Source organism: Pteropus medius, unplaced genomic scaffold (genome assembly GCF_902729225.1).
Source record: "Pteropus medius unplaced genomic scaffold, Ma_sr-lr_union100, whole genome shotgun sequence".
Taxonomy (NCBI): domain Eukaryota; kingdom Metazoa; phylum Chordata; class Mammalia; order Chiroptera; family Pteropodidae; genus Pteropus; species Pteropus medius.
Window position 1 is genome coordinate 9,492,406 of NW_024352787.1, and position 13,527 is coordinate 9,505,932.

Here is a 13,527-nt window from a genome sequence, read left to right on the forward strand (position 1 = left end):
TTCAGGAAAAAAAGCCTCAATTCTCCCAAACTCTCCCACACTCTACAAAGACAGTGACTCATAAATGAGTACTCTTCTTACATATGTGTTTCCACATTAGGCATAATTCTAGTCTCTAAAATGATAAAGGATAAAAACCTACCAATTTAGAAAAGAGAGAGAGACAAGAGGCAAGCACAGTTTCAGCTCCCCTAAGACATCAGTGTTATAACATAATAATGACAAACCTAGACTGAAAATAAGAGTTAAACTAAGTTGCATATGCTCAGTAAAAAGGATATCTTCATTAAAATCTTGGTATTTAAAATTATATGCTTCCTTTGTCTAGAAAAGTCACTTATCTAAAAAACTTCACATTTTCATTACACAACACAAGATTACTATATTTGCTTCTACGCAGTTCAGTAAACATTAATCAAACTATCAGTTTTCTAATGCAGTTAAAAATTAACCTGAAAATATCAAAACATGTCACTGCTTTAAAACATGACCTATATGCTTCCTATTAGAGAAATGTAGTTATAAGGAGTATACATATTGTTCCTCCCAATAGGTATAGCACTCTCAAAATGACAAGATGGGAATGATATTTAAATATTTGCAAAAGCTTATATTTCAATAGTAAGTTTATGTTTAGATTGTGCCTTTTAGAACAGATATAACATTTTTTATCTAAATCTCCTCCCTATAGGCCCTGTACCCTCAAAACACCTGCCACCATTGTGACTGCATTTTCACTTTTCCCCTTATATGTTCTCTATAAATGTTATAAAGGGAAAGGAAAAAGCAGAAAATAGGAGACTTCTTGCACCCACTGCCAGTAAGTGTCAATAACAAAATCTCAGAAGTTTTAGTTAACAGAAACAAATTATGTTTAAACTAAAATCCTATTCGTTACTCTTCGTGTAATCTTTAAAAAGAAAAAATCTTATGATTCTGGGATCAGCATGCTCAAAAACAAACAAAAGGTAGCCTTCCTGACAAGAAATACATTGCCAAATACAAATCTATAAACTTTAATACTGCTTTCTCTTGTTTTACTTATAAAAATTGCTCCAACAGAAGCAACAAATATAGTAATAATTCAAAAACCATGAAGAATGACTCACTTGAAACAATTTGCTGTTTCTCAAAATGTGTTCCCTGATATGTCATTCCCTGAAGAGGGGATGCTATAGTTCAGTAAGTTTGGAAAACTCTTTCTATTTAGGAAGTTAACCACACACACTGGCTATTTAAGTTACTGTGACACATCACAGTAAATAAACATAACTTATTTGGCCCAGCATTACACAAACTATTTTGACTTTAAAACCCGTTTTTCTTATAGTTGTTTCAGTATAACTATCGATATCCACGATATTAAAAGTTCCACAGAATACTTTAATAGTGATCCATAATAAATACAGAAGATATTATAGATGTTTCTAGCTAGTATCGGCATCAATCTAATGATAATACAAAAATAGGATAGTTATTAGAGCGAAAATTTTAAGGGGTTAAGGGCAGAAGAGGCTGTTCGATTCTGCTTGTTAGTTTTGGGGGTGAGGAGGGATTGGGGGAAGATGAGAGAAGAGAGTCTCTTATTTTTAAAAACAAGGCCAGCTCATCATATCCTTACTGAGAAGAATCTAAACATCTAACAAAAATGAGAGTGCCACAAGGGGGAGCCATTCCCCACCACATCTGGCGTATCCTTTGGAATCGAAATAAAAGCAGCAATGGCATTTAATCAACATTTTATTTCAAAAATATCCACATAACCTCGACTAAAATAAGAATGAAAGTGTTATTCATTTTAAAATTAGTACAATAAAGGAAAACGGTTCCTTTCTCAATTAGATCATCTGGTACCTGCCATATTTTGTATAGATTAGTTCATAAGCATTCAAGGATGTAACAGGCACACAAATGGTCAAAATGAAAATTCACTGCAAAGGCAGGCAATGGTTCAAAGACAGCATATCAAATCATCTTTATTGGCCTAGCACAGTGAATGACCCCAGCATGAATTTAATAAATGTTACTCCTCTCTTCTCATTCTGCAGAGAGGCAAGGCTAACAAATGAGATCAGATTTAATAACTGTTTCACAATTAATATTAGCCATTTAATTATGAATCAACACCCTGACGTGTTATTTGATACAAACAACTTAGAACCAGTTTAAAATATAAAATAAGATTTAGAGTTTGGGGAGGAAGGAAGGATAATTAGAAGAGAACTGCTCCAATTTTCATATTCTCACAGTTCTTACTACAGGGATGTGCTGATTAAATACTGAGTGATAAGATAGAAATCCTACTTATTCCTTAACAGATAAAATTCTTGTCTAGCTTGCCTTTTTGTTTCTCTACCATTAAAGAAATAGGAGAATAATAAATGTCTGAATGAATACTTGAACAAAATAAACATGATAGAAAAACTAGGATGTATGTTAGGAGATTGCAAAATTCTTGGCCAAAAATTCTTCTCAAGTATGTATGCTGAGCAATGTGTGACTGTGTGCCATTGATCATCAAGAACTGAGTCTGGGTTTGGCCATGTGCTCCCTCTGACCAATGGGACACTGTACAACAGAAACAAAGGCTTATGCACTGGAGATTGCTCTCTTTCTACTCTATGGAACCCTGCAACTACCACCATGTGTATGAGCCCAGGTTAACCCGCCAGATGATGAGAGAAAAGTGATCATCACCCCAGTTGACTCTGCACCAACCACCAGACATGGGAATGAGGCCTTCAAGCCCCAGCAGAGCTGACAAAGACAAAAGAAGTGCCCATTCAGCCCAAAGAATGGTGAGAAATAACTTTAAGCCACTATACTTTGGGGGTTTCTGTTTGTTTACTGCAGCAAAAGAACTGATACAGATACGTCACAAACTTTCAGCAAAAACCATATATGTTTCTATTCTCAAACAGACTTTTATCATACAGTTTGACAGACATTATACCACTCACCACAGGGCCACATTAGAGAAATGACATGACCTATAACACAATATATAATTCCACATGGTCTTCAAAATTTTCAGGCAACCAACATGGATATAGATGCAGATGGAAAATAAAAGAACAGGATATCCTGATCCTCAATTACTGTCGTGTGTGTGTGTGTGTGTGTGTGTGTACACACATGAAACTCAACATGTTTCAAGAATAAAGGCTGAACGGGTACAAAATAAGTTTTTCTAAAAACTACATACAGAGTAACAGTACAGAAGTAAACACCATTACTATAAAGATGATAGAAAGAGCTACATAATTTGTCATTTTTTTTTGTTTCCACAGAATTTATGGCAGATTATTTTGGTTGCTCTGATCTAAATAATCAAAAGAAAAAAGAGAAAACAAAACTAGTCTCCTCAGGATGCAAATCCAGCATGAATTAAGTTTGGGTTTCACAAACCACTGGTAGTCAGGGCCACTGGGTTGCATAATCTGGGGAATGCTATTCACATTACTGTAAAAGACTGCAGTTACAACTTATGCCATCATATATACCACAGTGGCCATGCTTTTCGTATTGATTCCTTTGAGTATGATTTAAATCTGGACAAATAAGGACCTGTCTTAAAATTCAAACTAATGGGTTTTTATTTACAACATTACAAGGTTCATTATTTGCACAGTTCACAACATTAGAATACAAGAAAACACAAAATACATATTTTAACATTATATACTCTTATTTTATCCATTAAAAATAGTGTTAATTACATATAATCATTACCATTATCGTGAATTCTTTCTTTGATGCTGCTAAATGTATTTTCCGAAGTAAGATTAAATAAAAAGAATAAAGATCAGATTCGTACTCTTCTCTATTGACTCACTCTATTATACCTCTTCTCACATGTTTCAGGATCTTTATATACTCCTTATTGGACTGGTTTTGACTGGATCAAAGGTATTTCATAATATAGAAGGCAGTAAAGGAATTAAAGGATAGTTACTAGATTACAAAATTTTAAAATTTGAAGATTTTCGCTACAGGTGTGCTTTTCTCTACAACTAGAGCGGGTTCTACCGAACCTAACCTATTGAACTTAGTTAATGAGAAGTCATGAAATCATCAAGCTTTATTTCTGGGCAACCACCGGAACATGAATTTGGCTTTATTTTGCTCACAATTTGTCTTTGTTATAGTTGATATTAAGTCAAACTACATTCCAATATTAATAACTCCCTTCCTTCCCTTAGAATACTAACACACATTAGCTCAAATAATATTATCATCTCAACCAATTCTTTGAAGACAAATTCACATGGTAGTATGTAGGCTAATTCATTTGACATCACCAAAATATACAGCTTCACTATGTGTTTCTACTAACGAGCATACACATAGATAAGAGGGAAAGAGATGCTGGAAGAGAAACGAAGTACAAGGTACAGTCTCAGTTTCTGAAGGTGTTAATGTCAGACTCCAGGAGGTGCTCCGAGCTTCCAAGTTCTCAAAGAGAGTGATTAACAAAATGAAGTTCTCAAATACCTAGGAATAGGTCTAATAAAAGATGTATAAGATATTTAGGCTGAAAACCAAAATATATTGAGAAAAAATAAAATGGCAAATGAAGGGAACACCATTATCACAGATAGCAGTTCTACCCAAACATCTATAGATTCTATGTAATCCCAATCAATATCCCAGTAGACTTTCCTGTGGAATCTGACATGTTAACTATAAAATTTATATGAAAATATAAAGAATGAAGGAAATCTTAAAAACAGGAAAATTGATAAACTTATTCTACTAGACATCAAGAGTTATTATAAAGCTACGGCAATTAAAACAAACAGAAAAATGAAAGTAAAGAGAGTCCAGAAATCCACACATACCTGATCAACTGATTTACGGCTAAGGTGACAATGCAATGCAATGAATAGGAAATGAATGTCTTTTTGATAAATGATTGTGTTTACTGAATATCATATACAAAAATTAATTCCAGAAGAACTGTAGATTTAAATGTGAAAAGTAAAACAATAAGTTTCCAGAAGAAAACTTTGGTGAATATATTAATTACCTTGGGATAGGCAAAAATTTCTGAAATAGGACATGAAAAGCACTAACCATAAGTGGAGGGGGAAAAAAACCCTATAAATTAGATTACATCAAACTTAAGAACATGTAGTCATCAAAAGACACTCTTAAGAGTGAAAAGATAAGTCACTAACTGAAAGGAAGTATCGGCAACACATATAGCTGACAAGATTCTTATCAACAATATGTAAAGAATTTCAATAAATCGATTAGGAAAAAAACCCAATAGAAAAATGGGCAAAAGAGTAGACCAGTGATTATATAAAAAGGTGCCTGACCCCCTTAGTCTTCAGGGAATGTACAAAACTATTCATAGCACCTCTGTTATAACAGCCACAAACTGGAAAGAATCCAAATATCTACCCACAGTAAACAAGATAAATAAATTGTGGTATATTCATAAAATGGAATAGCATACAGCAATGAGAAAATATATAGTTGCTACACACAAGATGGATGAATCTCACATTGTACTGAAGGAAATAAGTCATACATGACAATGTACATACTATTTGATTCTATTATATAAAAGTTTAAAATAGGCAAAATTTATCTGTTTTTCAGAGTCAGGAAGTGGTAACCTGGGTATCTGTGTATGTGTGTGGTGGTGGGGGTAAACTGAGTAGTGATAAAGACAGAGTTGGGGAGGGCTACTAGTAATTTTCTACTTTTAAAAATCATGAGTGTGTTCGATTTGTAAAGATTCATTAAGCTATATATTTATAATGTGTACATTCTGTGTACATATTATACTTCAATAAAAAGATTACTTAAAAATCAGTTTAGAAGAGTTTTTAAAAAGTTTACTTTTTAAAAAAATTTTAAATAAAAAACAGAACTGCCATATGATCCAGCAATTCTATTTCTGGGTATTTCTCCAAGGAAAACAAAATCATTATCTTGAAAAGATATATGTAACCTCCATGTTTACTGCAACATTATTTATAATAGCCAAGACACATAAATAGAAACAATCCAAGTATCCATTGATGGTTGAATGGATAAACACACACACACACACACACACACACACACACACAGGAATTATTCAGCCATAAAAAGGAGGAAATCCTGACATTTGCAACAATATGGATGGACCATGAGGGCATTATGCTAAGTGAAATACAATAGATACTGTATGATCTCATTTACACGCAATATCTTGGCGGGAGGGACGTATTCAACAGATTGGTAGTTGTGAGAGATGGGGGCAGGGGGGTGAAAGGGTGAAGGTGGTCAAAAGGTATAAACTTGTTATAAGATAAATATGTCATGGGGATATAATGTTCAGCATGGTGACTACAGTTAACAATACTGTGTTGTATATTTGAAAGTTGCTAAGAAAGTAGAGCTTAAAAGTTTTCATTACAAGGAAAACATTTGCAACTATGTATGGTGATGGGTATTAACTAAACTTACATGGCAATGATTTCACAATACATATATCAAATCATTATGCTGCACACCTAGAACTAATACAGTATTATATGTCAATTATCTCAAATAATCTCAATTTAAAAAAAGAAAGAAAGAAAACCCCATTAAGCAGTTACTCCTCATTTCCCCCTTCTCCCAGCCCCTGGCAGCCACTAATCTGCTTTGTTTCCATAGGTTTACCAATTGTGACTATCTCATATAGAAACAGAATCATACAAAATATGACCTTTTCTGACCGACTTCTGTCACTTTTCATCCACACTGTAGCATGTATCAGTATTTTATTCCTTTTTATGGCTGAATGATATTCCATTTTGTGTACATATAGCAATTTAATCAACTCTTTATCCATATATGAAGTATTTCAACTCCCTACCATCAATTAACACACTCTTAAGGGTCCTCAGTCAGAAACTAGTTATCATCTTCGACAAAACAAAAAGCTGTTGAGCTGTTGTAATATTGCGCTAAGCTACTATAACAACACTCTGTGTATAACCTGTTATATTCCATCAAGCATTTACAACCACCATCCTGTGACTGAGTACTATTGTCATCATTATTTTGTAGATGAAGAAACTGATAAAGAGCTTAAGTAGCTGTTCAATGTCACAGCTGGTAAATGGCAGAACCAGGACTAGACTCCCTCCCCTTATCATCCACCCCATATCAGAGTTCATTGAGCTACCACACTAGCCCAGTCAGAACTCACTTTTTTTTTTAATTGTAAAATGATTCTACAAATTAAATTTGGAAGGAAGGTTCTCACATTCAAGACAAGAAAAACAGCAAGTTATAAACTAGTTTATCTCTAAATATATATGTCAATCTTGTAATTAATAAAGCATTTTCCCAAACAGAAAATTGTATAAATTGTTTTCAAAATCACTTTCTGATTTTATCTTCCTGTGGCCGATGCTCACACGTAGTTATTGACTTATGTACTGCTGTTGAAGTTAAAAAAAAAAATGAAGAGCAAGAGAGCGGGAAAAAATGATGTAGATGATAGAGGGTCTGTTCATCCCTCTGGGATCTAGATGAACAAACCATACACCTAGGGAGAAATCCAAGAAATCACCCTGCAACGTAGAAGGTAGGACAGAGCAAGGACTCACGGCTGACTGGTCTTGAGTGGCTGAGTGAGATGGAGCCAGCGGCAACAGCAGAAGCCTCTTAAAGGGGCCGTGTCCATGAGCGAATTTTTCTGGTGACAGACCTGCTCGCTCTGAGCACCAGTACTGATTTGGCTGCGCGCAGGGAGCACCAGGGATGTACAGGGAGACATTGTCAAAGTGAGGGCCAAGGCAAGACTCGCTCTGTACAGAAGTGCCAGGGGTATCCATTATTCTCTGTTGAGCCTTCCCCCTTCCCAGTGCACAGACACAGCGCCACCATAGCCCTGACATCAACAAACTGGATAACAGAGGTTGCTCTGCCCAGAGGATTCTCTGAAACTCCACCTCCCTCAACACGCGGCCTCACCCGAGCCACATTCAGGTGTACCCTCAGTGAGTCAGGTGCTCCTTGCTGAGCAGTGCCTAGACTCACACCAGAGGCAGCTGGCTTCGGTTTCTAGTGTGGCTTTTTCAAGCAACTATAAGCACAGCATTCATGGAATTGATTGCTGAATTTCAACAGGTAGCCCCGGAGGGGCACAGCTTGGGCTAAATTTGGCCTGCAGCTGAACCCCTCTCAGGACTGTGCCACTGGACACTACTTCACAAATCCAAACTAATAAGACTGAGAGACTTAGGAGCTTTAATTAGTACACAGAAATAGACACAAAAGGCAGCCAAAATGGGAAGACAAAGAAGCAGAAACCATGTGAGAGAACAGAACAGAGATCCAGATATAATGGAGTCAAGTAATCTAACAGGTGCAGAGTTCAAAACACTGGTTATAAAGATGCTCAATGAACTTTTGAGAAATGTAGATAAATTCAGTGAGAACTTCAACAAAGAAATAAAAAATATAAAAATGGAAAATATAAAAGGCAACCAGTCTGAAATGAAGAAGACATTATCTGAGATGAGAAGTATGTTAAATGGAATAAACAAAAGAATAAACAAAGTGAATAAAGAAAAGGATTCAAACATCCTATCTAGAGGACAGGAAAGCCAAGGACACTCAATCACAATGGCAAGAGATAAGATGCCAAAACTATAAAAATTATTTAAGGGCATATGGGACACTATTAAGGGTCCAAATATCTATCAGATCAGAGTACCTGAAGAAATCAAGATGTTGAACAGCTGTTTGAAGAAATAATGATGGAAAACTTCCCTAACCCGGTGAAGGAAATGGACATAAAACCCCAGGAAGCTCAGAGAATTCCAAAAATCAGAGATGCCCACACCAAGACACGTCATAATTAAAACACCAAAGGTTAAATACAAAGAAAGAATATTAAAAGCAGCAAGAGAAAAACAGAGAGTTACCTACAAGGGAACACCCATAAGACTGGCAGCTGATTTCTCAACAGAAACTATGCAGAACAGAAGGACTTGGCACAAAATATTCGACGTGAAGACCCAGGATCTACAACCAAGGATACTTTATCCAGCAGTTATCATTTAAAGTTGAAAGACAGATAAAGAACTTCCCAGACAAAAACAAGCTGAAGGAATTTATCACTACCAAGGCAGTATTACAGAAAATATTGGAGGGACTTCTTTAAGAAGAAAAAACATGTATCAAAAACAGGAATAAAGAATGGTAACAACTACATTCCTATCAATAAGTACCTCAAATGGAAAAGAATTAAGTGCTCCAACCAAAAGGGAGAGTGGCTGAAAGGTAAGAAAACAAGACCCCTACATATGCTGCCTACAAAAGACTCACTTCAGATTAAAAGACACACACAAACTAAAAGGAAGGGAATGGAAAGATATTGCTTTGAGGGACCTACAAGGTATTTAAGTCAGACAGAGAAAGATAAACACTACATGATTTCACTTATATGTGGAATCTAAGGAATAAAAAGAACAAACTAATCAAAAACAGACTCGCAAATATAGTGGACAATTTGGTGACAGACGGTGGGGAGCAGTTGGAGGGATGGGAGAATGGGGTGAAGGGTTAAAGAAGTACAGATTAGTAGCTGATGGACGGTCACAGGAATGGGGAGCACATCACAGGGAATGTAGTTAGCATTAATATGATGGCTAGGTGGAGGGCCAGGGGAAGGAGGGAGCAATTGGGGGTATCATTTTATGAACTATATAGATGTCTAACCAATGTACTGTATACCTGAAACTAATTTAAATAAATTTAAAAAAAAATGAAGAGCAAGATAACCAAAAAAAAAGAATCACTTCCTGAAGGGATACCACAAATTAGGCTAAGAGATGGAGCTTTAGTGGAAGAGTCAAAAAATCTGACATAAAACTAAATAACAATAAGTATGCTAATTTTTCTCCTACTGCTCTCCTTTGGATCCCATTTAGTTTCATAAAGCCAGTGTGTAAGGACAAACCCAAAGCTACCTTCCAGTCACAGAAAACACTTCTGTAGTCTCCTAAACTCTTAAAAAGAAAAACAAACAAATTAAGGCTTTAGTATGGGGGAAATATCAAATGAACTGTTCAGGACAGCTTTTCATTAGATATTCTTCCCTATACTATATGAATGAGTGGGTATGAAGGGTCTTGGAATAAAGGAACATGGACCTTGCACAGGCAACTTCCTACCATTCAGTCTAAAGCTAAACTAGTAAAAGCAGTCCTTACAGCTGACAGGTGGCATAGAAGCGGGCCAGAGCCACAGCTGGTAACAAAGATGATACATCTGCCTAGGTTTTCCTCTGTGCTACAGTACGCATTAGCCAAGCACCAGGGTCGGCAGCTCTCAGAAGGACTTGAGACCCACCTATCCACATACTGGCAAGATTAAGGACTCTCACCATGTCATTTCATTTAATAACAAAAGCATGGTTTTCATGTTGTACTTATTACATAGTTAAGATGAAAAATCTTATCATTTAATAAAAATTAACGATTCTTAACCTTAAAAGCTATATGAAAAGTAAATATTACCCCAATAAACTTACTAAAATTAAAAGTAAAAAATAAAAAAGCATATAGAGAAAAATAAAATAAAAATAAATTTAAAAAATAAAAAATAAAATGTAAAAACTAAATAAAAATAAAATAAAAGCAAATAGAAGAATTATAACACTTGAAAGATGGCTAAAATAAACCTGCATAGTACGCCCCCGAGAAAGTATGATATAGTGGAAAAGAATGGGATTGGAAGTCAAGAGGCCTACCGCAAAACCTGGCACTTAGACATAATAAATGACAAATGATCTAGTACCAAAGGACTGTGGACAAGTTATTTTTCTTTCACTGTATCTGCTTCCTCATTGCTAAAGTTAAACTGTAATGAAAATTAAATGAGTTATTAATTATAAAGTGCTTAGAACAGTTCCTGACACAGTCAGTACTCAATAAATAGCAGACACCATTACTAGATGTCAGTCTGGTTCTACCACTAAACTCAGGTATAACCTCTGACAAATTACTAACCATTCTGGAATCCTAGAAAACAGGGCTAACGATGGATACTCTATACTCTCTTTCCTCTAAAAACATATTTAAATTCCAATTCTCAAACATGTTATATTAGGGAATAATTCCTCAATACATTAAAACTTTAATACTACCATATTAAAGGGAGGTTTGGTATGTGTGGATGTGACTGGACATCCAGACTATCACTTAAGGTAGAAACTGTAACTTGAATACATCAAATAATAGGAATGCATGCACGCACGCACGCACGCACGCACACACACACACCCACCCACACACTCAGAATAAGGAAAAGATTCCTGGATAAAGATTAAGATTTTGTTCTACTCCTGGCACTGCTGCCAACCTTTAAACAGTAAGTTACTCCTACCTCTGTTTGTTTGCTTAACTGTAAGTTGAGAAAGGTTGGATAGATGATCACTTAGATCCCTTTGAGAATTTCTTTGCTTTTTTTCCTCCCTCCGAACTAGAATAATGTCAATTATTCCTTAGAAAATCAGACATTTTAGCAACAATAAATGTGAAAACTTAGTTAATCTCTTGGCCTAAGCCGTCCCTGATCTGAAATAGGTGACAATAGCACTGGCTGTTTAGGTGGGCCCGCATTCACTTTCAAAAGCCAGCAGACCTGATTCTGCCTCTGCTTTCTAAAATAATATCCATTCTACACCATGGAGAAAGACTGGTAATGGAAATTAGCTCAATATATGCACTGACATGTAAACTTTCTCACAGTCAGACAATTAACCGATTCCCTTGTAAAATATATTAATAGCCAGCATTTATTCAGCATCTACTATGTGATGAATCCAATGCTAAGCACTTTTAAGGCATTATCACATAAACCAAGAAAATAATTTTAGGTGATTTTTAGGTAAGAGAACTATTGTTAGAACTGCAAACTACATGGCTAAATTCATCTTATTCATTTCATTTCCAAGATAAATTCTTGCAACAAAGGACAACAGAATCTTAATTACTTTTAAGAAAAAAGATAAATAGAAACATTTAAATTATGATGTTCACATCAAGAATGTAATTTATTCTTAATATTCCCAAGAGGCTTCATTATAGTCTTACCTTTTTATTTCAAACCTATAGCAAAATGAGAAACAAAGAACAGAAGCTTGTGTAAAATGTATAATTAAAAAGTTTCTTTTTTAAAAAACTAAAATCCTCTTACCTGAGCATGAAAATTGGACATAGTCGTTGTCTCTATATCCTTCTTTCCCAATATCTCCATTTTCACTGGTGAATTGGGAAAATTAAATGAAAAGTAGTCTAAAAAGTCAGGTAAATAGGTAGCTGCCCCATGAACAATACCCATTACATAAAAAGCTGCAGAGTTTTCATTTTCACTGAACACTAGACCCACAAACTCTTCTGCAAACCTCTCCATCTCCATAGGAGACAGGTGGGAGAGTTCATTACTGTAGGCATGGATAACTGATGCACCTCCATTAGGCTGGTGCTCAATATGAATGAGCTGTTTGAACTCCAAAGTGTCCAACCTTTTGAGGTTATTCTGAACCCGTGGCTCCTTTAATGAGACAAATGGAAACTCACTGTTCTCTGGAATTTTGGAATCATAGTTCTTGGTATCCAAATTCTTTCCACTGTAATCCTTTATGTTATCATTTAGGATGCCTTTGGTTTCATGATCTTCAACATCAGATAGCAATCCTGAGCAGATGGTTTGAATAGATTTGCTATACATTTTTGGACGCTTCCGTTTTTCATTCTCTTTGTGTTTCTTTTTCTTTTTCTTCTTTACCTTTTTAATTTGTAAGTCTTCTACGTTTGTTTTTGGCTTCTCCTTTCCACCTGTTGGGAAAAATTTTTTTTGAAACTCCTTATTTTGGTTACTTAAAAAAACATGCTTTAGGAACTGTTTTATAATAAAGTTTACCCAGAATCAAGTTTATATTTTAGTCACTCTCTTTGTCTTTTCTACACACACACAGGCTTAAGACAAAGTTACACCTTTCTGACGTGCAGATGCTCATTCAGTGTTTACTGAAGTAATGAATGTTTCTGAAAGCATCGTCTTCAAATTTTAAATGTAGAAAATCAGAAATGAAAAGTTGAACAAAGGTCAATATGAACAATGGCCTCCAGATGTTTTCCACTGATATATATATAGATACAGATATAGATAGATATCATCTTTTTTAATTTATCTAAGTTCTTAAAAATGGCATATAATGTCAAGATTTAGAAATCATAAAGTAGGAAAATACTTGCATAATATAACAGCAACAAACACAGCAATTCCTTAGTTTTTTACCATATTTCCTCCTTAGAAAACTATTCTTGCCTCTAAAATGAGCTGTTTTAAGACCGCTAGAGTTTACGAAGTTCCCACTGAAGACCTCACAAGAATTTTGCTACAAATGCACAGTTAATGAATCTATGAATGAAAAGATTTCCCTCATCAACAGACTACCTGAGATATTTATAGGTTTTCCCCATGTCTCCTTTTCAGTCAGTTTCTACCATATGAATACCACTA

The 13,527-nt window shown here is 35.2% G+C and overlaps 1 protein-coding gene and 1 long non-coding RNA gene across 3 annotated transcripts in view; one reads left to right on the plus strand and one right to left on the minus strand.

The window, feature by feature from the left end:
* RSBN1L (round spermatid basic protein 1 like) overlaps positions 1–13,527 on the minus strand; it is a 65,302-nt gene that overhangs the window by 15,763 nt on the left and 36,012 nt on the right. The window contains exons 3-4 of one of the 2 annotated variants that reach the window (XM_039849008.1): positions 12,582–12,839; positions 12,199–12,263 (exon numbers count right to left, since the gene is read on the minus strand). In XM_039849008.1, coding sequence (XP_039704942.1) covers positions 12,199–12,263; positions 12,582–12,839 — 323 coding nt within the window. Of the gene's footprint in view, positions 1–12,198; positions 12,840–13,527 lie in introns of both variants that reach the window. The other variant, XM_039849007.1, reaches the window with a different exon arrangement.
* The window catches only part of LOC120591527 (uncharacterized), a 42,912-nt gene that overhangs the window by 7,635 nt on the left and 21,750 nt on the right, over positions 1–13,527 (plus strand). The window lies entirely within an intron of this gene.